Source organism: Perca flavescens, chromosome 10 (assembly GCF_004354835.1).
Source record: "Perca flavescens isolate YP-PL-M2 chromosome 10, PFLA_1.0, whole genome shotgun sequence".
Classification (NCBI taxonomy): domain Eukaryota; kingdom Metazoa; phylum Chordata; class Actinopteri; order Perciformes; family Percidae; genus Perca; species Perca flavescens.
The window spans coordinates 22,992,765-23,017,909 of record NC_041340.1 but is presented as its reverse complement, the minus strand read 5'-3'; the positions used below and the strand labels follow the sequence as shown (position 1 = coordinate 23,017,909).

At 40.4% G+C, this 25,145-nt stretch overlaps 1 protein-coding gene across 3 annotated transcripts; it reads right to left on the bottom strand.

The window, feature by feature from the left end:
* Positions 1 to 416: 416 nt before the first annotated feature.
* Positions 417 to 23,939, bottom strand: gjb1b (gap junction protein beta 1b). 3 transcript variants are annotated; one of them, XM_028588726.1, is made up of 8 exons: positions 23,073 to 23,939; positions 9,338 to 9,470; positions 7,473 to 8,637; positions 7,152 to 7,285; positions 6,834 to 6,997; positions 6,420 to 6,574; positions 6,057 to 6,142; positions 4,399 to 5,936 (listed from the first exon to the last, which is right to left on the bottom strand). In XM_028588726.1, the coding sequence occupies exons 1-8, from the start codon at positions 23,211 to 23,213 to the stop codon at positions 5,860 to 5,862; spliced, it is 2,055 nt and encodes a 684-aa protein (XP_028444527.1). In that variant the 5' UTR covers positions 23,214 to 23,939; the 3' UTR covers positions 4,399 to 5,859. The 3 variants fall into 3 exon arrangements, with proteins under 3 accessions (XP_028444529.1, XP_028444527.1, XP_028444528.1); XM_028588727.1 differs by having other exon boundaries at positions 7,152 to 7,282; XM_028588728.1 differs by lacking the exons at positions 4,399 to 5,936; positions 6,057 to 6,142; positions 6,420 to 6,574; ... (2 more) ...; positions 7,473 to 8,637; positions 9,338 to 9,470 and adding an exon at positions 417 to 2,894 and having other exon boundaries at positions 23,073 to 23,274.
* Positions 23,940 to 25,145: the final 1,206 nt, after the last annotated feature.

Here is a 25,145-nt window from a genome sequence, read left to right as displayed (position 1 = left end):
GGTACACTCTCTAATGTAGACTATTAAAGCCCCTCTACTCGCTTGTTACAGTGAGTGACAGGGCAGCTGGCCAATGATGGGGTCCACTAAGTTCGTCTGGCCACAAGTGGTCTAAATATAGCACCGGGGTCTCTCCTATCACAGGGGGCATGATTTGGAGATGAGTAGCCATTTGCATCCTCAAGTTACAAATCACAGTGACAGGAAAGAAAAAGTACAGAAAAAAAAAAAAAAAAAAAAAAAAAAAAAAAGTTTGTTTCAACATATCAGTAATGAGATGAGCTCCAGTTTTAAGTAGTAAAATGAAAAACACTGTTTATAGAACTACTAAGGTTACTGTCATTTAACAGATTCATTATTTTTACCACCATTTTTTGAAAGAAACTCAAACGTATGTTTGCAAGATAACTTCAAATCACATCAAAATTATCAGGTAGTTTATTTCTTTATATTACACAAAGAACACATTGTTTCAACCCATATTACTTATTAACCGGATGGTTTACCCGTGTGTAAATTCATATACTGCATGTACAGAATAAATGTTGACAACAGGGTTTTTGTACGCACTACAATGTGTATAACTTTATAAAAGAACAGTTGTATATAAACGGATACCAGCGTATGGGACATTACATTTTCAGGACCAGAGAGATACTGAGTAATTTCATACAGGACAATATTAAGGAAAGGAAGTGCAACTGTCTCTGTTACAAAGTAGGTCAACCTCAAGCATTTTTCACAAACAAAGATCAACTCAAACAGAAGTAAGTAGGCAGTGTTTACAACTGAATCCAAAGACATATGTACAGTACTTTTACAAGGTTTTTTGAAATATACTTTTGCCCTGTGCACCATTCTGACTACTCTACCAAGATATATAATTAATAGGTCAGTTGTAAAGATATGTTTGTGGAAAATTGTTTTCAAATTAATTTTATTTTTAAAATCACTTGTAAAACGTTAACATGAAATGCCAGTTGTCCGTACCTGGACTATTTTAAAACTCTCTTTGGTTTTCTAGCACCAAATGGAATAGCAGTGTGCTAAGATACATAATAGTTACTGCTGTGTGTACAAAGTTCATCAAAGTCAAATAACTAAAACTGTCCAATATAATCCAAGCACACCACTTGGCTTAAAGGGCTGTTACTGACATGTAATGGCATTTACTGTACTCTTACTCATTTACTTTAATACATAAATGCCCTTTTCCTCTATCACGTAGCTTTGACTCAGACTGGAATAAATATGGTACATATTAACATGTTTCATGTAAATAAAAAGTTCCCCTTTCTATCCAGCATTTTAATCTCTACTGTAATCTTTGCAACTTTGAGGACCATACCAGTGTTTCTGCACATTTTGGCCAAATTAAATTACTTATTTAAGTTTGTCAAAGCTACACTATTGTTGCGTGACAAAGCAGCTGAAATGTGACAAATCTGCCGCGCAGTGGAGCCGTGTGCTGGAGATAAACTGACATCCCAGAATCCAGTTGTTTCCCTAAAAGAAACCTTTACAATGCCAAATAATAAATATTCATATTTCAAATCAATGTTTGCTTAATGGGTATACTTTCCATGCATTACAGCTTGTAAATACAACTGTGTGGCAGCGGTTCGTGGTTTCTAACCAGTGTGCCAACATCTGCAGGATTTTCAAACAAATCCATCCTGTATTATCACACAACCATGACACAAGCATGGTTTCTGCGCCTCGGCTATTTAAATGAAACCACTAAAATCAACAAAATTGCCCAACTTTTAGTAAGTGGACTAAAACGCCGGTATGCTATGGTCCTTTAACCTTCACTACTGGCTACTACTGAGTTCCAACAGCAACACAACTACTACTCAGTAAAACCAATAACAAAGAAAAAAACAGATGACTCATTATGCGGTAGACAGTGATGTATAAATAAATAGTCCAAATGTGTCTGCTGACAATGATGAAATATACAGAATACGTGACATTAATGCAGAGCAACATACTCCAGGGACGTGTGCGATTACTGTTGATTAGTTCGACGGGAACAGGAGAGGCAGAGTCTCAGAAAGCAGAACACATTTCACCCTTCTCAGTTGGGCTCTTTTTGGTCACATTGAACTTCGACTTGAGAGAGTGGTCTGCTATCAGTTGATTGATTTCATTTTGTCTATAAGTAGACAATCGTTGACTTATCCAAGGGACTTTGGACTCCTCGTCAGAGCCTCGTAAGCACCGTTTGCAGGCCCTGCCTATGAGGTACACCACCTCAGCCAGGTTCAGCAGCACACACACCCCAGACACTGCCAGCATGAACACGGTGAATATGGTCTTTTCGGTCGGCCTGGAGACAAAACAGTCCACCGTGTTGGGGCATGGGTACGAGTCACACTTTACCAAACGCACCATCTTAAAGCCAGGATAAAGCAAGTAGAAGATGTAGAGAAAAGCCACCTCCAGGAGGATTCTGAAGACGATACTGATCATGTATGTCCACCAAAGAGCTCCGGTGATCTGAAACTTGTGGTTCTTGATGTGCTCCAGCTCCTTTGGGCTGCCGCGGCCCGTCCTCTTCAGGATCTTCTTGTCGACGTGGCGTCGGTGGGCCACATGCATGGCCACCAGCAGGGCGGGGGTGGAGACCAGGATGAGCTGGAGCGCCCACAGGCGGATGTGCGAGATGGGGAAGAACTGGTCGTAACAGACGCTGTCGCAGCCGGGCTGCTGGGTGTTGCAGGTGAAGCCGGACTTCTCGTCTCCCCAAACGCTCTCAGCAGCGACCACCAGGACCAGGATACGGAAGATGAAGATGACGGAGAGCCAAACGCGTCCGATGCCGGTAGAGTGCCTGTTTACGCCGCTGATCACGGCATAAAAGGTCCCCCAGTTCATTTTCGACTCCAGGTCTGCAACAAACGGGTTACATTTTCAGTCAAGGTTACATAGACGTAAGCCAAGTTATATCCCTGGCTTGAGCTTAACTGTTAGAACCATATTATTAATGTATAACAATGTAAAGTTAGGACATTTTATCTCAGGAAAATTAAAATAACCCAATTTCTTAAATAAATCATGCACCATTTAGCCTTTCGTACTCAACAAAAGTCACATTTGTAGCAATCAGTTTAAATGACTTAGTTATTGTTGTTGTCCACAACAACTTTGTGATTTCGTAAAAAGTCTATCTGTAGTAGCAGTAGTTTTTAGAGGTTTACCAGACTCAGCCAGCGGTGCAAGCGGCGTAAGCAGCGCCGGGTCCAAAGATGACCATCTTGAGGTGTGGCCTGAGCATCAAGCTGGCAGAGTGAGGAACACAGAAAAGAATTGCCAAGTAGCAAGTTGGCCGTATAAAAGCAGGGGTGATGGCCTACCGCCGTGCGCCGTCACAAGACGCAACGCGACGAAGCCAATTGCGAAACATTCGCCGAGCCACGTGATTTGCTCACCCTGTATTAATACTGTACTCCCAAACTGACCTACAGCCCAGTTGCAGACAGACAGACTGACTGACGGACTGCCAGCAAATTTCTCCAAGGAACCAGCAAGACATCCATCTCATTAGATTTTTTTTTTTTTTTTTAAGACAACTGAGAGACCTCTTTTGTTCTTAAGAAGGCAACCGACTTCACCAGATTTACCTCATAAAAACTTGAAATTATTACACGTCATAAGCTGATTCATTCAAATAATATTACTATAAATGGTAATGATAAGTTAAACAACATGGCAAGTGTTTGTCGAGGTAATGGGGCATGTGAGCCATCACTCGCATAAAATCTGACCTCATTACACACAGAATGTTAGTATAAAACAGAATGAAATGATAGAACATTTTTACCTTCAGCTGTGGTGGTACACAAAAATGTGTACAAAGAAGAAATTAATTAAAATAGTTTTTTTTTTTTTTTTAGGAAGCCAGAAGGCTGGCTGAGAACACCATGCGTTTGGAAAATGCTAATCATTCCTCCGCCGCTAGCCAGTGCCCTGCACCGTAGCAGTCATATGCTCTTATATAAACTATTTACATACAATGGCAGCCTTTATTGGGCTCCAACAAGACTCTTTAGAATTCAGATCAAACGCCTCGATTTCCGCCTACCCCGGGCAAAAGAAGGAATCTGTGTGGACACAAAAGGCCTCAGCCTGCCACATTATTTATTGTGCTTGGCAGGGCAGGGAAGCGAAGGAAGCTTTTAGACCTGAGGCACTGTCTTTGAGTCACTAACAGGTTTGCAGATTCATCCGAAAAAAAAATAAATACATGTTCAAAACACTTACGTAAAAAATGAACGCCTGTCTGCAAGTCATAACCACATCACACATGTAACTGCTGCAATTCTGTAAATTAAGCAAATACATTGTAACTATGAACTTTATAATCCTTGTTTTGTAGCAGGTGCTGTTCTTCTGTTTTTTTTTTTTTTACAGGGGGACTAATTATCTTAGCCTAAAACTAAATTTGACCAATAATTCCCTTTGAATAAAATTAACTTCCGTTGTTTTGATAATATCCTTTTGTGGACACAACATATTTAAATGCTACTGTACGCAGACTGAGACAAATATCCAGTTCCCAATAATGTCTCTGCCATCTGCTATAACACACAAGTGTGTTTATGAATGAGCTAAGGTGCACCATTTGAACAAACTATCAAGGATTTAGAATTCCTTTTTAGCATCATCGAGATTGCACATTTTGTCCTGGTCAAACTCCTCCCGTTACAGTAGAAACAATCATTTACAGTAGCAACAAACTGAATGCAAGTGAAAACACAATGTGGTCACTTGTGGTGTATTATCAGATGACCTACAGCAGTTCACTGTGTCATGAGCATTTCTGCGTCACTTATGACAAATGTAGTGGGAGGGTTTGGGAGGCCTGGTAATTCTTTCAATGAACTAAACCTCATTTATATTCCCTTCATAGAAGATACAGTACTGACAATACAGAGACAGAGCATACAATTGTAACAGTTGTATTATGACAGCAGAGATATAGACAATGTACATTTAAGATAATAGATCTGCCATTGTACAAGAACTCAACATTAACCAAGGCAACATGGCTCTAATAAGGATTATCATGAAAAGAAAGTGATACATAAAAAAAAAAAAAAAAAAACAGACCTACTGCATGTGGCACACAGACAAATCAAGTATCACTTAAGGACTAGAGACACACTTCCTCGTTAAGGAAATGCTAAAGAATAAAGTACAGGGGGAAGAGTTATAAATAAAACAACCTGCACCACAATTAAGATATTCATGTCCCTATACATTGACATAAAAAAATGGTTCTTTTGTTTCACACTTTTCTATCAATGCTTCAAAGACAATAGTCACAATTTGTTAGACTCTAAAGAGATAAAGTTAAAGTATGTTAAAAAGACCATAACAGAAGTTTGAGTTCCACAGGTAGATTTAAGAAAAGATTAGCTTTACGCTCACATTCACTACACATAGCTTTGACTTTATGAACCGCAAGACAGAAAAATACACAAGGAAGCTGATACATGCTATTTAATGTGTACTAATCCAGCCAATGCCTTCAGTTTTTATTCAAAATTTTCATATTACATTACATTTTTATTTAAATATCCCTGATTTCTACTTACTGCAAAGTGCCAATCACAGCAGTTTGTCCACGTGTAACCTGAAAGTCCACTGTATGTTCACATGTACACATCCAGAACCTGGATGGGTTATCTCTCATTTAAGAATCAATAAATGTCTGTGTTTCTGGGTGCTTCATGGCAGGGCTGCCATTTGTATTATTATTATTTTTTTACATTTGACATTGGTGTGCTGTCAGACGAGAGACAAATTTATACCAACACAACTACCCACATTCCTTACTTTCTGAATCACTTGTTACTTTTGAGTATAGCACGAGATGAGGTATTTCTCCCACTCCGAGTCCTGCTTCTTCTTTTTAAGTTGAACAGTGTCTAAAAAGCAAAACAAGATGTTGAGTGGAAAGGGCTGCTGCTCTGGTCATACATAGGCTATACTGCCACCTACTGTAGATGCACTATTTAGGGGGAAACCATTTCCAAACTCTAACTTACTTATTTTCATGAGGCTGACATTCTTGAGTTGGTTGTGTTTTGCGTGTCCATTCTGGGCCAGTCTTACAGACAATGATGCACCCCTCCTGGAAAATAAAAAAAGAGAATACCATTGTACAGTTAAGATTACTGGTCTTTAAAAATTGTACAGTATATGCACATTATAAGGTCAACTGTGGGAGTCACTGTACTACTTTCAACAAGATAAATCATTTGTATAATGATTGCTTGTCAAATAAAACAAAAGACACACTTGTTGGCAGAAACAACATCAATAAATCTTAGTGACTTTATCCACTTTTACAATTCTGTCAATTCTAACTTTGCAATTCACAATTAACTGACGGTTTCACACTTAAGTACCTCATAGCTCCGAGCTTTCCCTTTTCCAAAAACAGCTCGACTGTAACTTTGGGCCCTTGCGGGTAAAGTCTGGCATAGAGTGTTCTGTTGTGCACCATTGTTTTGAACCAGCCCACTGCCTCCTCAGACCAATCACTCCCATTCACAGGCGTCACCTCGAGGGGGGAGGAAGCAAACAGAAAATACCATGAACTGAGATAATTCATTTCCTTTATCACTGCCCAATAGATTGGGCCGTGACTAATCATGTGGACAAACGCCAATACTGTAACAGAGCCAACACTCTCACAGCCGAGCACAGTATATTAACCATTTCCATGTATGCAAATCCTGAGAGGGATAATGTGCACGCTTGTTTTTTTAGTACATGTGAAAACTTATGAAGCCAAACATTATCAGCAGGGAACCACTCACATTTGTTAGTGAGACCTGTACAGCCTGAAGTGGTAGGACAGCCATTTCTGGGGTCATCTCCTTGGTGTTCAACAGCGACAGGCAGGCTGTGTCACCGTAGTCCAGCCTCTTCACCTCCACCTTGATGGATGTCTCACTCCCAGCGCCAACAGTGGCATTATTATCTGGCATCCAAAAGACAAGAGAGCATGGCAAGGTTAAGCTTAAAAAAAAAAATATTCCAGGAAGGAATTCCCAAGTGGCTACAGGCGAGCAGAGTGACATTACTACCATCTAGAGGTATGCATTTGTAAAACCATTACACAAAACTGGACCCACCTTCACTTACTCCACATATCTTTGTCACCTGAGCCCTACACCATTGTTCTTGCTTAGGGAACCAACCCATTACTTGGGTTCCAATGTCTGGAATGCAGTTCTGCTCGGCATATGAATTACTGGCTTTCCAGCTGCTGCAAACGAGAAAAAAATAATGACAACCAGAAACGTGGATTATTAAAAAAAAAAAAAAAAAAAAAAAATCTACAAAGAAAGCGGTAACTAACATAAAAAGGATAAGTGGCTCTGTAAGTTCTGTTAATGTGATCAAGGAATCAGTGAGGGATAAGAAAAGCTGAGAAAAAGCAGACGACGACGTACTCTGTGACAAGGGCCTGCAGCTTTACGATGGAGTCTGCGTGTTGGACGTAGAAGTTGCCTGGGCTGACAACATGAGACACTACAACTTCAGTTTCTTCAAACCTCTGGATCTGGAACTCCGGAATGGTAATGGCGTTGACCGCTGGCGTTTTTGCACCAGAAGATTGACTAACATGTTCAGGTTCTGTGCACTGGAGCGTTTGGGTTTTCCACTCGGCGTTTTGACAGGAGTTCTCTACCTGAGCGGTTGTATTTGGGCAGTCTTTTTTTTCCAAGGGGCTCGCTTCGGAGTCTCCGTGTCCCACCTCTGTGAAGATGTCTCCAATATCCCACAATTCAGTCTTTGTTGAAATCACGCAAGTGTAGGTCAGAGAGCCACTTGATTCCACTCTTTTTACTCTGAAGACAGGGGCTTGGTTTTCGATGTCTGCACATAACGTTTTCGGAGCTAGTGCTTTGATCAGATCATTCGTCACAACATGTCTGAATTGGTAGCTTTGTGTTTGGATGGTAGGCACCTGTGGCAAACTTGAAGGGCACATTCTCTCACTCCACTCCATGACAGTGGCCTCTAGTGCACTCATGTTTTTAGCTTTTGTTCTGAGGAAGTGAAGCAGCTGAGAGGATGTTTGTTTTTGGTGCTGCACCTGGACATCATCCACACATCCCCAGCCTATTAGTGGTGTTATTTTCATTGGTTTAGGGTTACTGATCTCTTGGAGTGTAGCTTGTATGGGAGGTAGTAGTACTGGTGGCCTCTCTGGGTTAATCTTGGGTCTCTCAATAATGGCAGGTGAAAGAAACACAGCATCTGATGGGCCTGCTTCCTCAAAAACAACAGCGTTTTCTTTTTCTTCAGCCTGTAAGTGAGAGGATGAGGTCGTAGTCGCAACGGCGCTGTTGTAGCTGGACGAGATGCTGCATATCATGTCATCCTGCTGGACCGCTGCAGGCTGGGAGATGGGGAAATGTTTTAACTGCTGGAGGGACAGCGTGGCTCCAAGCACCTGGACAGCTTTGGCTACAGAGCTCGCCATGAGCGAGTTCTGCAACATGGGCCCAAACTTGAGAACTTCCGTCGTAAGGATCCATTTGTCTCTGAGTGGCAGAAGCGGATAGGTTCTCACTCCATTTTTGACAGTAGGCTGGACAAAAACGTTTGCCTCTGTAAAGATGAGAAAAGCAGAAAGCGCGTGCTTTGTTAAATGAAGGTATACAAAATAAAAAAATCTTAAATCACACACTGAATACTTAAAAAGGACAATTCTGGCGCAAAATGAACCTAGGGGTTAATAACATATGTGTACCGAGTCAAACGTTCTCTGGGACATGTTTTCATGCTAATCGAATGTGTCTCTAGCTTTAAACAAGCTACTGCAAACCAGTGGTTAGCTGCTAACGCTACCTTTCGTGGTACATGGTAAATCGCTATTTTATACCACTAACAAGGCTCAAAATACCACCACACTTCAACGGTAGCATAATGAGGGTCCCTACATGTAAACCGAAGCATTGAGAACATTGTAAGTGTACAGACAGTTTATTAAAAAGAGAGATTATAAAAGACAGTAGCATTCATGTTTACACGCGGGCGCCATATTGGAAAACAGTCAAGAGCAGTCGAACGACGAGCGCCATGCAACGAATAACCAGTAACATAGCTCAAACACCGCGTTCGTGATTCGACTGCTCGTGACTGTTTTCCAAGATGGCGCCCGCATGTAAACCGGAATTGTCCTTTAAGTAATGCTGGTAATAGATAAGACATTTATATTATATCAAGACATTTGGTACACTTGTCTTGCACATGGATATTTGCAATCTCACATTAGCAGCTAAAATTATATGATTAATACTTGACTTACCAACTGTGAGGTCTTTTAATAAAGCTGAGAGCTTGTCAATGGCTTGGCATCTTGTATCCAAAGCTTTTGCGAGATCACTGAAGTCACTAGTGGGAAAAGATGAATTCAAGAATTCTTGAACCTCTTCGTAGGCCTGAGGGTAAAATGAAACAAGCTGAAGTCAGGGTTCCCACACCTTAAACATCAAATTCAAGGTAGGGCTGGGCAATATATCGATATTATATCGACATTGCTATATGAGGCTAGATAGTGTCTCACATTTTGGATATCGTAATATTACACAAGTGTTGTCTTTTCCTGGTTTTAAAGGCTGCATTACAGTAAAGTGATGTAATTTTCTGAACTTAAGAGACGTACTAGCTGTGTTAGTATTTGCCTTTACCCATTTAGTCATTGTATCCACGCTATTGGTGATTATTTACACCGCAGTGGTGCGATTACTTGCGTTGCTTTAATGGCGTCAGTTTGATCACGGGATCATATTGGGATCAAATGTGTTTAATCACGTTACTCAGTTTTGTAAATTATTCATTTCTAAAATTAATTTCTAAGTGTGTGAATAACCTTGCACCAGAAATATTTTGTCAACTAGTAGTGAAACAAAAGAGCGGAATAAGAACTAGAGGCACAATAAGTGGTAACTGTATAGCGGCAAAACGTAGAACAACATTTGGTCAGACATCATTTTCAGTAAGAGGCATAAAATTGTGGAACGCTTTACCATTAGAAATTAAAACATTGACAGAACTCAAGGTTTTTAATACACATTTAAAGCAATGGCTGAAACTGAAACAACTCTGTGAACACTGACTATACAAGATATAAGACAATTCATACAAACATAATGTTGCATATTTTAGCATGCATAGCATATTTTGTGTTCTTGTATTGTTAAATGTGTCTAAACGGGTCAATGACGTGACGCCCACTTTTTTGTGTCTATAAGGTTAGTCAATTTAAATACATTCAATTTAAAACAAAAACAAAAATTACTTAAAAATGTTCTTTTTTAGAGGCCATATTTTAAAGAGTTTGGTTTTAATCAATTTTAAGAGAATAATTGGAGATTAATGGCAAAAATGTCTAAGTGGTGTAACCGTCAAAACTTTGTACCAAAATGTTTAGCTTGCTTACTGTACGTACACACCGCCGCCGACTTGGGCGTCTAAAGATACCGGAAGTCATTAATTTTCAATGGAAGCTGGCTTCTCTCAGCTGCAAGTAGCGTCAAAACTGTCGGCGTCGCGTTTTGGGCGTTTTGAGCGTCAATCAGAAAGTTGAACTTTGGTCAACTTTATGGTAATGAGCTATGACGCGGTTCAGCGGCAAGCAGCGGCAAACGGCAGCAACCAATCGGAATATAGACGTGCTTCTCGCTGGCTGATTCTGGAGAAACATACGATGTAAACTTTTGTTCCTACCAAGACATTAGTTCCATGAAAATGGAGGGAAATCTCATAATCGCCGTTGCTGGGTTCCCCTATCATTTATGATGTAACGTTGTTTGCGTATAGGGACCAGTTAACGTGCCGTCACATGGTCTCTAAACAGTCCGCTCACAGTGAAGTCCTGCACGGGTCAACAGCTGGCGGCTGCTCGCTCTGCCTGCATTCTGCTGCGGTTCAGCGGCTAACTGCTAACAGACACCGCTGTGACCAACAAACAATACAAATAATGTCCTTATATATGTAATTTATAAAAGGTTTCTAGTGTCAGTGTATTGGCCGTGCAGAGGCTGCTTGTGCTTTTTCTTCAATCGTGTGTTGCACATGATGGAAGAATGCTCCCACGTCAGAGCGGCCAAAGCGTCAAACAGCTTCCTCGGACTTTTTGACAAGCGTCCTCGACAGGGCGTCCAGAGCTTCTTTGCAGCTCAAGTCGGCGGCGGTGTGTACGTACAGTTAAAAAGGGCAAATGTCTCAATAAAAGATCCCAGAAACTAATTAGGCATTAATCTAAATTAAAAGGTTATTATACATATTTAAAATATAATTAAAAATTATATTTATATTTTAGGGCTGCAACTAACAATTATTTTAATAATTGATTAATCTGTCGATTATTTTTTTGATTAATCGATGAATTGGATAAAAAAAAAAAGCATTAATTTACATCAACTCAATACATGCATACTTATTGTTTAAGTTAATAGTTGTGTAAAGGTAAGTAACCCAAATAGCAGATACAGACAAGACAGACAGACACACACTTATTCATTAAATTATTACCATCATTGTAGTAAGTGCAAGTTAAGTTCGTTTATACACCACACACTATTATATTTGTCAACAATAACTGATATGGGACAAAGCACATAATATATACATAACAGATTGAAAAATGAATGGGCCAAAAAAGGCGAGTAAATAAAACCGTGTCTTTAGTCTTGCAAAGTATACCACCCCTGCTTTATTACTGTTATTACCGAGCTCACGCTAGCTTGTCATGCTAGTCTGCTGGATAACGAGTAAACAGCAGCACCAGAAGAGCTACTGGAGGGACGGTACGTTCCTCCCTTCAGAACGGAACAGAAGTAGGATAGTGTAGTGACTTTACCCTGCTGTTGAACTCCCTTCCTCCTCATCAAGGACTCCAACATGTTTACGTTTTAGGTGCTGACTCATCACCGTGGTGCGCCTGTGCCATGCCGTGTCGCTTTTGCTTATCTTGGAATTAACACGTTTTTGATTTATTTAGTGTGAAATGCTCCCACACCTTGGATGACTTGGGTCGTACTTGTTGTTTTGTTTTTGTTTTTGGATGCTGTATTGTGTGAATGATCTATTATTATTGTGTTTTTACGTATTTGATCATGTGTTTTTATGTACTTTGATCATGTTGCTTTGCATGACGAGACTATGCACGGTGTCCAAGACAAATTTCCCAGTGATGGGACTAATAAAGTATAAAGTAGTAAAAAAGTACTGATTTCTCTGCCTCCGCCGAGTGTTTCAGAACAACGTTACGGGTCTCTCCGGTCTCTGTCCGGTCTCTCTCCGTATTTCCTCTACCTCCGCTCTACTCTTTTTTTCTTTTCTTTCGCTCCGCGCTGCTCCGCTCAACTCAATTTTTTTTTTTTTATCTCCGCGACTAGGTGGCCTAATAGTTGCGCGACACAACGAATCGATAATTAAATTCGTTGCCAACTTTTTTAGTAATCGAATTTTATTTTTTGTCAAAATCAGCAAGAAGACCACATGACAGGAAATGACATCAGAGGAAAGGACCCCTGATGAGCTTAACTGCTGCGTCACAAGGTTAGTAACTCTCTGATAAATATAAGTTAATAAGACATTTTTAGGGTAAGTCCAGATATCTTTGGTTAATATGTCAAATGGTATGACCCAAGTAAAACATTGAAAAAGCATTCTTTTGAATAAAAATGTGTATTTAGTCTAAAAATTGTTTGATTTCTTCACACCAAGGCCATTTGCTGATTTATGTGTCCATAATAATGCCTGTCAAATTTGATTTTACATTGAAATGTGAAATGGTGTAACCGGTTACACCATTTGACTCCTACTACAAGCCTCTCAATGTTTGGCCAATCTTTTCAAATATAACTAGTTACGTTACTGGTTCAAGTTGATATATGAGGTTAATTACTATTTAGACATATTTTTATGTGTTTATTGTTTGTATTTTTTTAAAGTTTAGTTAATTTATCCACAACTTTATCAAGCTAGCTTTTTTTAGCTAGGCTAGGCTATATCATTATAGTGTAAAGCCTTAGTGTTTAAAAAAAAGTTTTAGCTTAGCCAAAAAATTTCAACATCAACAACTTCTCAGTCCCTCCCGCCTTTCTGCTAAAGCCCGAAACAGTCTCCTAAGCCCCTCCCCCGACAACGGAGCGTGTGTGAATAGGGGGGAAGGGGAGGAAATCGATCCGCAGCTCATGTGCAGGGGAGGGGAGGACACTATGAAATGTGTGTGTCTGAGCAGTGATTGACACACAGTTAGACACCGCCCCTGGCCCTGATTAGTGGATCTGAACAGGGAGCTGTGGATTTTTGCAAGTCGCACTGCCACATCCATCGGTCTCCTGTAGAGGAGTGCTAGCTAGCGCTAGCTAGCACTCTCTACCTCTAGCTAGTAGCACGACATAATGATTACAGCTCCTTGGTTGTCTAAATACATCCATTGTTTATTTTGATAAGCATTACTAATTAGATAGATAGATAGCACTTTATTGTCCGTATACACAGAAATTTGTCTTGCAATACAAGCTCTAACAATCACCACACAACAACCTAAAAACAAAAGCTATAAACAGAGACATCAATAAAAACATAGATAATTAATATGAGGGGTGGGGGAGGGGCTGCCCTGCAAGAGTGGTGATAAATAACCATACATATATAGACAAGGTAAGTTTCTTCCAATGTGTCCCCCATCAGTACTTGCCAATCTGTGCAGTCAAAGCAAGCCCCCAGTTCCTCCCTGCTGTCGTCAGTCCACTGTCGAACCACCTTATTCTCTGGTTTCCGACTTTTTAATTTTGATGTGTATGTTGGAATAAGATGTACTACATTATGGTCAGAGTTAGAAATTGGTGGTTTGCTCCTGGATTGATAGGCATTGGGGAGATTAATGTAGCATTTGTCCAGTATGCTCTCTTTCCTTGTTCCACATTTCACAACCTGTTGAAATCCTGGCAAAGTTTTCTCCAGGTTGCAGTTGTTAAAATCACCCAGAACAATGGCAGGAGCATCTGGAAATTGTTGCTGTTGATTATGTACACATTCAGCTATTGCTGCGGCGGCGCAATGTATTTTGCCGCTTTGGGGGACATAGACAACAAAGAACAAAATGCAGCCAAACTCCCGGCGAAGATAAAAAGGTCTCAACCCAATGCCCAACAATTCAAAGTCTCTATTACATATCATATGCTTGATTGTGTACTGGCGACACCACCGTTTGTTTAAGTAAACACAAATCCCTCCTCCCCGACTCTTCCCCGAGTTTTCATTTCTGTCCGCCCTAATGAGTGAAAATCTGCTGATGTCATAAAGGGAGTCTGGAGCATCTGTGTGCAGCCATGATTCAGTGAAGCAGAGAAGAGCAGCCTCGCCACCTTGCCAATGCCGGTATGTCATCAATTTTATTGTTGATAGAGCGCAGGTTGGCCAGGATCACAGCAGGTAGAGCTGGTCTGGATTTTCGCTGCCGTAGTCTCCTCCTTATTCCACCCCATCTCCCTCGCTTTCTCCTCCGTCCATTCAGCCACTCCGAATCCCCCTCCCTTGCAGCCAGCCGTGATCGCTTCCCTCGTCTCCACCGGCTTGCAGATCGTATCAGTTCCCCCGGGATACTAGCCAGCAGCCCGGGTGTAGCACGTTCTTCAAGCCCCACTTTGTTGAGTTTTACGAGTGCGGTATGATCGTATGTAAGCGCCGGTCCTCCATTCTGACACTCTCGGCACGTGAATGCACAAACAGACGAGCTCCAATTAAAAGTCCAATAAAATGTCCAATACAACAAGTGATGTTCACCACTCTTAGCCCAGGCTTTAACATCCTCATATTAAGAAAGCATAGTTACTTAATTCGGTGCCAGACGATAACAAACAATAAACACAGACAATTGTTTTGGAGCGAGCTGCGAGTCGCCAGCTGAGCAGCGCCACGTCAGATTATACATGCTAACGTGAAGTGTTATTATGAACATTATCGCCAACAACAAACTTTCTCTTCTTCTTCTAATAGATGCCTCTTACAAGTAAAGTAAAAGTGGCTCGCCACAGAGCGCGGGTTAATGCGGATGCTGCTGCAAGGGCAAATTATCTTGCTAAAAGAAGGCAAAGGTAAACTACTTCTTCATTCTCTGAAAGACCTCCACTCCAACTACAATACAACCGCCCTGAAACACCATGCAGTCTCCTATCGACAGTTCCTCAGATACTGCCCTTTTTACGTTACTCAAGCGAGAGTCCGACTGAAACACCTGTAGCTGCTTTGACCATGACAACTTTAAAATGATTGTTGACAGGCTCTGTCAGAAAGGTATCCTGTTGACTAACAGCATTTCGGAGCTCCTGGAAGCCATTGTTTGTGACCCGACCAACCACAAGTGTATGTACCGCTTATGTACTAAGTGTTGCTACAATGAGGTGGAGTTTGAGGGCCCACTTGATAATAGCATCATCACATGGGAGCAGTGGGTGAGGATTGTTGTTATAGTGGAGGAGAAAAGGACGGCAGACCTTCTCAGTCTCCTGAACAAGAAGCTAGACGCCTTCACACGCCATCAGTTTAACTGGCTGCACCAGACCCGGTCCCTAAGAGAATTAAAACATTCTCTGCTTAAAGATGAACTGTGTGTTCATATTGATTTCTCAGAAAATTATGGTTGCAAACTAAATCGCGAGATCCAGCCGTTTCACTTTGGTGGCAGCCGGAAACAGGCCACCATCCACACCAGTGTGGTATACACAGGTAATGCCACTCACACCTATGCCACCATCTCTGGCTGTCTTCGCCATGACGAACGTGCTGTGTGGGCACATTTAGAACCTGTTGTGAGAAATGCCATGACAAAATGTGAAACGGCGCCTTCCTCCCTCCACATTATAAGTGATGGGCCTGTAACACAGTACAGGAACCGAAATAACTTTTATCTCGAGTACTGTACCTTTTCTCTTGGGTTTCAAGAGTGTGACTTGGAACTTCAGTGAGAAAGCACACAGAAAAGGCGCACCTGATGGAGCTGGGGCAACTGTGAAGCGTCTTGCCGATACAGCAGTGCAGAGAGGAAAAGATTTGCAGACCCCTGAGGATGTTTATGACTTCCTGACATAACAGAAGTCTACCGTAAACCTCTACTGGATATCTGAGGAGGATGTTGAAAAGTTTGATGAAAAAGTGCCAGAGCTTGTGCCAGCTGTAAAGGGCACCATGAAGCTGCATCAAGTCATCTCCACAGAGCCAGCCACAATTCGGTCCAGAGACATCTCATGCTTCTGTTCGAGACCAGCAGCCATTTGCAAATGTTACAATCCATCGACAGTAGACTTCAGAAATGTGTCAGAAGTCAAAGAACCACCCAGCCTGAATCAGAAAGGCAAATTCGTTGTTGTGAGTTATGAGGGTAAGCCTTTTGTGGGGCAGATCGTTCAGGTTGTGGGCAATGAGATAGAGGTGAGCTGCATGAAACAGCTGAGTGCAAAGAATGTTTTAACCTGGCCTCACCCACCCGACTTCCTCTTCTACTTTGAATCTGAGGTGGTCTTCATGATCTCTGAGCCAGAGCCTGTCAACTCCCGTCATTCCAAACTCACAACAGAAGACTGGAAAAAATTCCAGACTCAAAGCCAGGATGTGTAATCCTTGTGAACTTTTCTCAGAGAGATGGATTGAAATGTTCAAAACCTTAGAAGTAGTAATTAGAATGTAGTAATAAAAAAAATCTCTCTCTCAATCTCTCTCTCTCTCATTCACAATGTATACACAATTTGAATATAGAGGTAATTTTTTTCTCTCTACTAGATACTGTTGTCTTAAATTTGATTGTAGACATAGTTGTTATTAATGTAATATATTGAATAAGATGTATGAGTTGTTCTTACAAAGTTTTCCTTCAGAAGTGCCATTTTTTGGATTCTAAGCAGAAATTGTACTGAAATCAGAGGCCAATCCATTTCTTCATTGTTGTGTGTACAATTTGAATATAGTGGTAATTTTTCTCTCTGCTAGATATTGTTGTCTTAAATTTGATTGTAGACATGGTTGTTATTAATGTAATATATTGAATAAAATGTAAGAGTTGTTCTTACAAATTTTTCCTTCAGAAGTGCCATTTTTTGGATTCTAAGCAGAAATTGTACTGAAATCAGAGGTCAATCTGGTTCTTCATTGTTAAGAGTATTGTTTGTGTGTTTTGAAAAAATATCTATTAAAGTGTTTTCAGTTATTAAAATACCTAAATCATTTTACTCCATGACTTTTCATTCAATTTTATGTGTCAATTGCTTGTCGTTCTCTGTACAGATAGTATGGTCAGTTGGTGTAACCGATAAATGTCAATTGGCGTAACCAATGTTTCTCATAAAATTCTGATATTGCGCAAAAAAGTTACTATGAATATGATTTTAGCACTCTACTTCACTGTAAAAATGAAATTTAAAATGATTTTAAACCAACTGACCCAAGAATAGAGAGAAAACATTAATGTCTACGGCATACTGACTTGCTCAATACAACAAAAACCCATATTATTTAAGTTTAGAAATGAAATATTTTAAATATACTTTGAGATGGTAGATCAAAATAAATAACTTATTTTCATCAGTACACTTGCATAACTTCTAGGAGGGTGAATTATTTAATACTTGTCATGCTTTTATGGTTTCACCATTTGACAATTTAATGGGACTGTGTTTCTTTAATTGGTTAAAAATTGTAGAAATGTCATATAAAATACTATGACACCAACAGAAATGCAAACTATACATTTAAACAAACATCTAACATGTTCTTTTAACAAGTTTAAAGCATATTTTTGATTTGGACATCATACCAACCCTTATTTGTCACTGACCCAAACTCTGTTTTATAGTGATTTTTACATTCATTTAAGTTAATTTTATTTCATGTGTGGATTTATTGTATGTATTTTAATAGTTACAAATTTTATATTAATACTCTGTACTTTCTGTTTTAATTTTAAAAGCCTAAACAGGGACAGGGGTTGGAAATTAGTCGTGGCTATAAACCTGTATGCATGGCATCTACTTTGTATTCTTTATAAAGCAATGTTTGATGCATTTGTCCCTGCCAAATAAACATTAAATAAATAAATAAACTCACGCTACTGATGTTACACGCCAGTGTAGAGTCGGGATGCGCCAACAACGCTTCCGTCATCAATATGGCCGGAATAACCACTATTGCTGCTTTGTACCAGTTGTGGAAGTCACAGACTGGTCGGATAATCAAACAGCGTTGTGTCTGGATTAATACTATCATCATTCTAGAGGACCACAAAGCACAGTAAATTCCACTGCCTTCTCCAGGAAGTAAACGTTACATCTGGAGGGTCGCTGCTTCCAGCGCTATTTTTTTAGTGCTTTTAACACCATTCAGCCTGTCAGATTGAGAGACAAGCTTGTGCAGATGGGGGTTGATGCTCACCTGGTATCGTGGATAACAGACTACTTGACGGAGAGACCACAGTTCGTCAGGCTGAAGGACTGTTTCTCAGAGACCGCGATCCGCAGCACCGGAGCGCCTCAGGGAACTGTGCTTTTACCGTTCCTGTTCACCCTGTACACTTCTGACTTCAGCTACAACTCTGAGTCATGCCACATGCAGAAGTTTTTGGACGACACTGTAATTGCGGGGTGTATCAGGGATGGACAGGAGGATGAGTACAGGAACCTGGTGAATGGCTTTGTGAAATGGTGCAGGCTCCACCATCTGCAGCTGAACGCAACAAAGACCAAGGAGCTGGTGGTGGACTTCAGGAGATATAAGCCACATAGGCCACCAGTCTCCATTAAAGGGGTCAATGTGGAGGTGGTCAGCACATATAAGTACCTGGGGGCACACATGTAGGGCTGTGACGGTATAGTTTTTTCTTACCGCGGTGAAGAAGCATCGGCTTAAACCATACAACATATGTTGCAGTCATAGACTGTATAAAAAGATTGCAGTGTTTCCATTTCAGCTCAATGTCAGAGTCTTTACTGTGTCTTGCTGTCATTTAAGGCCGCGTTGCCTTTTCTCCTTTCCGTTGATCTATTCCACAGACAGTTCAGAAAGCTCTATTGTCGATAAAGTTAAAAATAAAGTAATTGTTAGCCGACAATGGCGAGTGCAGACACTTCGCAGCACAGCGGTCTAGCAGCTGAGCAGACAGAGAGCAGAGAGGGCAATTCGGCACTCCGCTAACTTGTTGCTCTCTCTCACTACCAACATGAGCTGCTCTGTTTAGGCTACAAAACATGCATGCAGGCTGAAATTTAACCGTGCGGTTTTGTCAGGATTAATCTATAAACAGAAGGAAACTCCACTAGCTACTAGGCTAAAGTGCAATGGTAAACACTGCAGCGGTAATGTCCACCTCTGCTGAGAACAGAGAAATGTCTTTGCCTTCCCAACTGTGTATTATATTAAACGTTACCTGTAGTAGTAGTAGTAGTAGTAGTAGTATAAGTAATAATAATAAAATAAAAATCAATAAAAGTTTTTTTTTCTCTCCATAACCTCTTCAAATAGGAGAGAATACAACAAAGTACACCGAGAGATACATAAACACACTGTGACGCGCTCACGATTGTATTGCAATGATTTATTCCTCCACACGTAAAATACAACTAGCACTGCAGTTACCAAATGTAAAGTTACTTTGTGAGTCGAAATTTGCGTGTTAGTGTAGCGTAATAAATCCTTGCAATACATTCCTTGAGCGCGTCACAGTGTGTTGATGCATCTCTCAGTGTTTAGTCCCTCGCGGCAGTACTATGTTGGACCGCTTACAGCCGCAACGTTGGTCAACAGAAAGCGTTCGCTCCCAGGCTCACCCAATGGGCTCACCAGGTGAAGCAAACAAATATGTTATAACTTCCGCTCAAACCGCGATGAAAACACCCACCACCTACAATACAAGTGCACAACACAATAATCAATAAATAATATAAATGAGACCATAAACAACATACACTATGTGGCTCCTACACTGTCGATGAGGATAACTAAACAATGATTGTTGCTTTCATAATATTTAATATCACACGACATGTGTTCTCCTGTAACCTTCGGCAGCAAAAAGTAAAAAGAAAAAAAAAATAATAATGCGGTGATGGCGGTGGTGATGTCATCACCGCGGTAGTGGCACGTCACCGCCGGTATTGCGGTGATGCGGTTATTGTCACAGCCCTACACACATGGACAACAAACTGGACTGGTCAGCCAACACAGATGTGCTGTATCGGAAAGGGCAGAGTCGGCTTTACTTCCTGAGGAGGCGGAGGTCATTCAATGTCTGCAGTCAGTTCCTCTGGATGTTTTACCAGTCAGTCATTGCCAGTGTCCTGTTTTATGCTGTGGTGTGCTGGGGAGGCAGCATTAAGAAGAGAGACGCTGGGCGACTGAACAGGCTGGTAAGGAAAGCTGGCTCTGTTGTTGGCATTGAGCTGGAGTCACTCACAACAACTGCAGAGAAACGGACCATTGAGTAAGATACTGGCGATCATGGACAATGACCGCCACCCACTACACAGCACGTTCTTTATCAGAGGAGCATGTTCAGTGGCAGACTTCTGTCACAGTCATGCTCAACAGACAGGTTGAGGAGGTCCTTTGTCCCCAGGGCCATCCTACTCTTCAATACCACACAAAGGGAGAGGGGAGAAATTGACTTTTCAGCATGAGCCTGTCTCTCTCAGCCCCTACCACCATTATATCTCTGTCTGCTGTACACCTGACTGTCTTATAGGCTATATTAGCCCTCCTACACAATCTGGACTCTGGTCATAACATTTACATCTTATAACTTATTCCTTGATATTGTTCTTAATGTATATTATTTCTTTTCTGTAAAGCAATTCTAATTCTTTTAGGTTTACATTCTTGTCTTTTCATAGTTATAGTCAATATTAAACAACAAGCTATTGCACTGTTCAATCCCTGCACTGTTCTCTTACGTATGTGAGATATATGTGTTTGTTGGGTTATGGTTGTCTAAGCTACTGGATGCCTAAAATTTCCCTCGGGATGAATAAAGTATCTATCTATCTATCTATCTATCTATCTATCTATCTATCTATCTGAGGAACAGATTTAGCGGTTTTTCAACTGCAGTAAACTGTTAAAAGTATGCCGAAATTACTACATTATGATGACAATTTTAAAAAGTCTGAATTCATACTGCCATGTCTGTCTAGAAGATGACAAGCAAACAACTTTTAAAATCCTTGTTTTCTGATTAAAATTAGGACCGATCAGGGCCATGCTAGCATTGTACCTGCTCCATCAACACAACAACAGAAACATAATTTCAGAACTTATAAAGGTAGTTCAACTTCCCACTGCTTACTTTTCCAAAAGAAAGCTCCTTTTTCGTCCGATCTCTGTACAAATAATAAGGTACTATAGAGCTCTGGGTGCCCACAGACAGCTATAATTTGTTCTTCCATTTTTGATTCAACAACGTCCGGACATTAGGAGAATGTGAACACTGACAGGCTTCTGCACAAACACAGCGTCACACAAATTCTTGTTCTGAGTTGAATATTGTAACTCATGCAAATTGCGAATTTCGCATGCTTGCCTCATTCGCATCGCACCATTGACGTTACGTTCACTGTCCGCGTGTTTGCATTGAAAATGCAGGCGGGTGAATGCACCATAACACAGCAAAATAACATATTGTGTAAGTTGATTGGTAGAGACATAGCATATTTCCTTAAAGTGTTCATATTATGCTTTTTGGCTTTTTCCCCCTTTCCTTTATTGGGGTTTTATATCTTTTTTGTGCACCTTATAGGTTTACAAAGTGAAAAAGCCCAAAGTCCACCCCAAAGGGACTTACCATCTCCAACAGAAAACACTGCTCTAAAGAGCTCTATTGTAGTCCAGCCTTTACTTCCGTGATGAACGTGCATCACTTTGTAACACACGTTATAATGCTCGCCTAGCTGCTAGCGTGGCACGCCCTCATACTCTGCTTCTAGCAGCTAGTTCTTACTGTGCATGTGCGACTCCCAACAAAGATTGAATATAGACATAAATACACAGATCACAGGTCGCTCAAAGTGCTTGAATTTATTTATTTTGTGCAAGAATAGAAATTGAAGTTCTTTTGATATTTTTATTTTACTAAAGTGCTCATATTATGCTAATTTTCAGGTTCATAATTGTATTTAGAGTTTATATCAGAATAGGTTTACATGGTTTAATAAATAAAAAAAAATGCCTCACTCAGTAGCTAAAACAGAGAGCTCAACACACAGGGTGAAAAGAGGAGCTGCAGCAATGTGCAGTACAACAAAATATGGTGTTTTTTTTATTTATTAAACCATGTAAACCTATTCTGATATAAACTCTAAATACAATTATGAACCTGAAAATTAGCATAATATGAGCACTTTAGTAAAATAAAAATATCAAAAGAACTTCAATTTCTATTCTTGCACAAAATAAATAAATTCAAGCACTTTGAGCGACCTGTGATCTGTGTATTTATGTCTATATTCAATAACTTTCAAGGACTTGATTTCCCCCCCCCTCAAATTCGCAAACTTTCAAGGAACCCTGGAAACCCTAGGTGAAGTGATGCTGAAAGCATAAAAATAATTTCAGTTTATTTGAAGATACAAGGATATTGTATTGCCATGCTTATTAGTTGATAGATAATTAATCTTTGGCTCTGAGAAACTGTAATGTTAATAAGACCCTATTTTCTGACTCCTTATTGACTGCACATTAATCAACTAACGTTAACGATAGTTGGAAAAAGTAACAATCATTACTGAAAATATGCATTGATTGTAGCTCTGGCAACATATATGCAATTTTCTATAGTGCTAATAGTTTCATTCAAATTTAGCAATCTCAACCAACTAGCTAAGTTTACTTAGCTAGCTAGCATTAGCCATATTATAAGTTATCTATTTGGGGTAACGTTAAGGTTAGCACGGTTTGACCATGTGGTTAGCTAAATAAATTTTGGAGATAGCTAATGTTAGCGATAACCTGATATGTAACTAAAGACCTGTGACATTAGCTAGCCAACTTACCTTGTTGGTGAGTTTGAGAAGTTCTTGTTCCAGTGTATTCCGGGCATTTTCCAGCATAAACAGTTTGACAGTTAACTGCACTTTCTGGGTGATTATGGAGGGGTGCTGCTCGCGGTGAACAACCTGCCGCTGAGGAGTCATGGTCGCCTGGGACGGACTGGAGCCCGCAAGTAGCTACGTCTCGCTGCAGCCCGCGGAAAGGCGGGGCTAGACCGCACTAGGTAGCTAACGTTAGCTAACTAGCTAGCTAGCCAAAATGTCAACGAAGACTTCAAAAAATTGTTTTTGCTTTGTACGCGGCTAAATTTTGGTTGGCCCCAACAAATCTCACTCCAAGGGTTTTTTGAAAATTTGGGGCAGCCCAGTGAAGTTGTTCGCCATTTGCAATTTTGACTGTGGACGGCGTTAGGTTTCTGGTTCTGGAGGTTCATCTTCTTCTTCTTTTTCTTCTTGTCCTCGATGGATCCTGCTCTTTCTTCAGCCACCGACCGACAGCGGGCAAGATCATATATGTCAATGGCAAGATCCCTCTCTTCTGCTGTAACGTTAAGTTAACGTTAAGTTAACGTTACCCGCCATGTTTAAAAACGCTGTTTAGTTATTGCAGCTTAAGTAAGCTAAATTAGTTATCAAATTTGAAGGAAAGGTGGGGTATAACGTAAATGTTAGTGGGTGGCCTAATCTGTCTTCAATTTATCTGTCACAGTAGCCGACTTTTTCTATGATTTTTAAGGAAATGACTGCTGGACTGCCTGAGCTTCTTCTTCTTTGGGTTAGGCAGACTAGACGCTGCAATGGCGTATTGTAATGGCATAGCTAGCTATTCCCTGGCTATTCCTGCCCGAGTGCCCGACCCGTGTAACGTTACCAGAATCAATGTAATGCAGACTATCCGTAGTTGTGAATTCACAAAGAAATTCCTCCAGTATCACATATTATTTAATCTGGTCATGTAAAATGTAGCTAGCACTTGAAGTAGTTCAGCATATTTGATGAAGTTGATGAAGGCAATATAATTATTGTAATGTTTGGGGTTTTATACGCTCATGGTTGAATGCACTTATTGTAAGTCGCTTTCGATGAAAGTGTCAGCTATGTAAAATAGGCTATGGATTATTGGACAGGCCTACAAAAGGCACAGGGGCCCAAAGGAACAATAGGCCCCTCAGCCACAACATTTCACAATAGTTGCCCATAAAGAGTCATGAGATATTTAGTTTATATTAATTTATTTTATCCTATAGATAGCCTACATAATACAGCTACTGCTAAATCAGACCCTATATGACTACAAGTTGTACTGAATAATTTAAACAAATTGTAGCCTATGTATCTTAAATCTCCTGTTTCCACCAAAGATAATACATTGTCAAAGTACTGTAAATAATATTGTTAGGAAGATATCTGTATTATATTTTCTTGGGTGAATTGTTGTTGTAGCAAAAATGTGTTGGGAGCAGAATGCATTTGTCATCAGATTTCTAAATAGCACAAATACAGAACATTTGAGCAGCTGCTTGCTGGATGCTGAGATATGTGCAACACTAATGGCAATGCCAGTGACTTGTGCTACAGTTGATGCAATATCAAATTATCCTAAGAGATACTTCCAGAGATTCAGGTTAGGATGACAATCCTTTACTTGTATAGATGGGGTTTACAGGAAATACAGTTAGCCCAGGGAGAGACTGACCGTGATACACATTTTCAATACTTGCTCTAATGTGCTAACAAACAAGCTGCTGCTGCTACTACTGTCTAAATGTCAGCTACCATTAATCACCAAGTAGAATAATGAATGCAATTTGCTACTTGCATTCCTATGGTTTCCCACCTAATACTATCCACACGGTGTTGTTTTCTTCCAGTGCTCTTTGCTTGAACTTGTCAAGCTGCTACTTGATCTAGTAAATCTTGTGGGTGGGGCAACGAAGACATTTCCTACAGTTATATTGCTCAAGAGCTAGATTGATAGGCATCCTGGCTCTTTTGGCACTAATGCTTGCATCACAGGCTCTACCCAGTGGACAAAGTGGTAATGGACATCAGAAGTGACACTTTGCATCAGTTTTA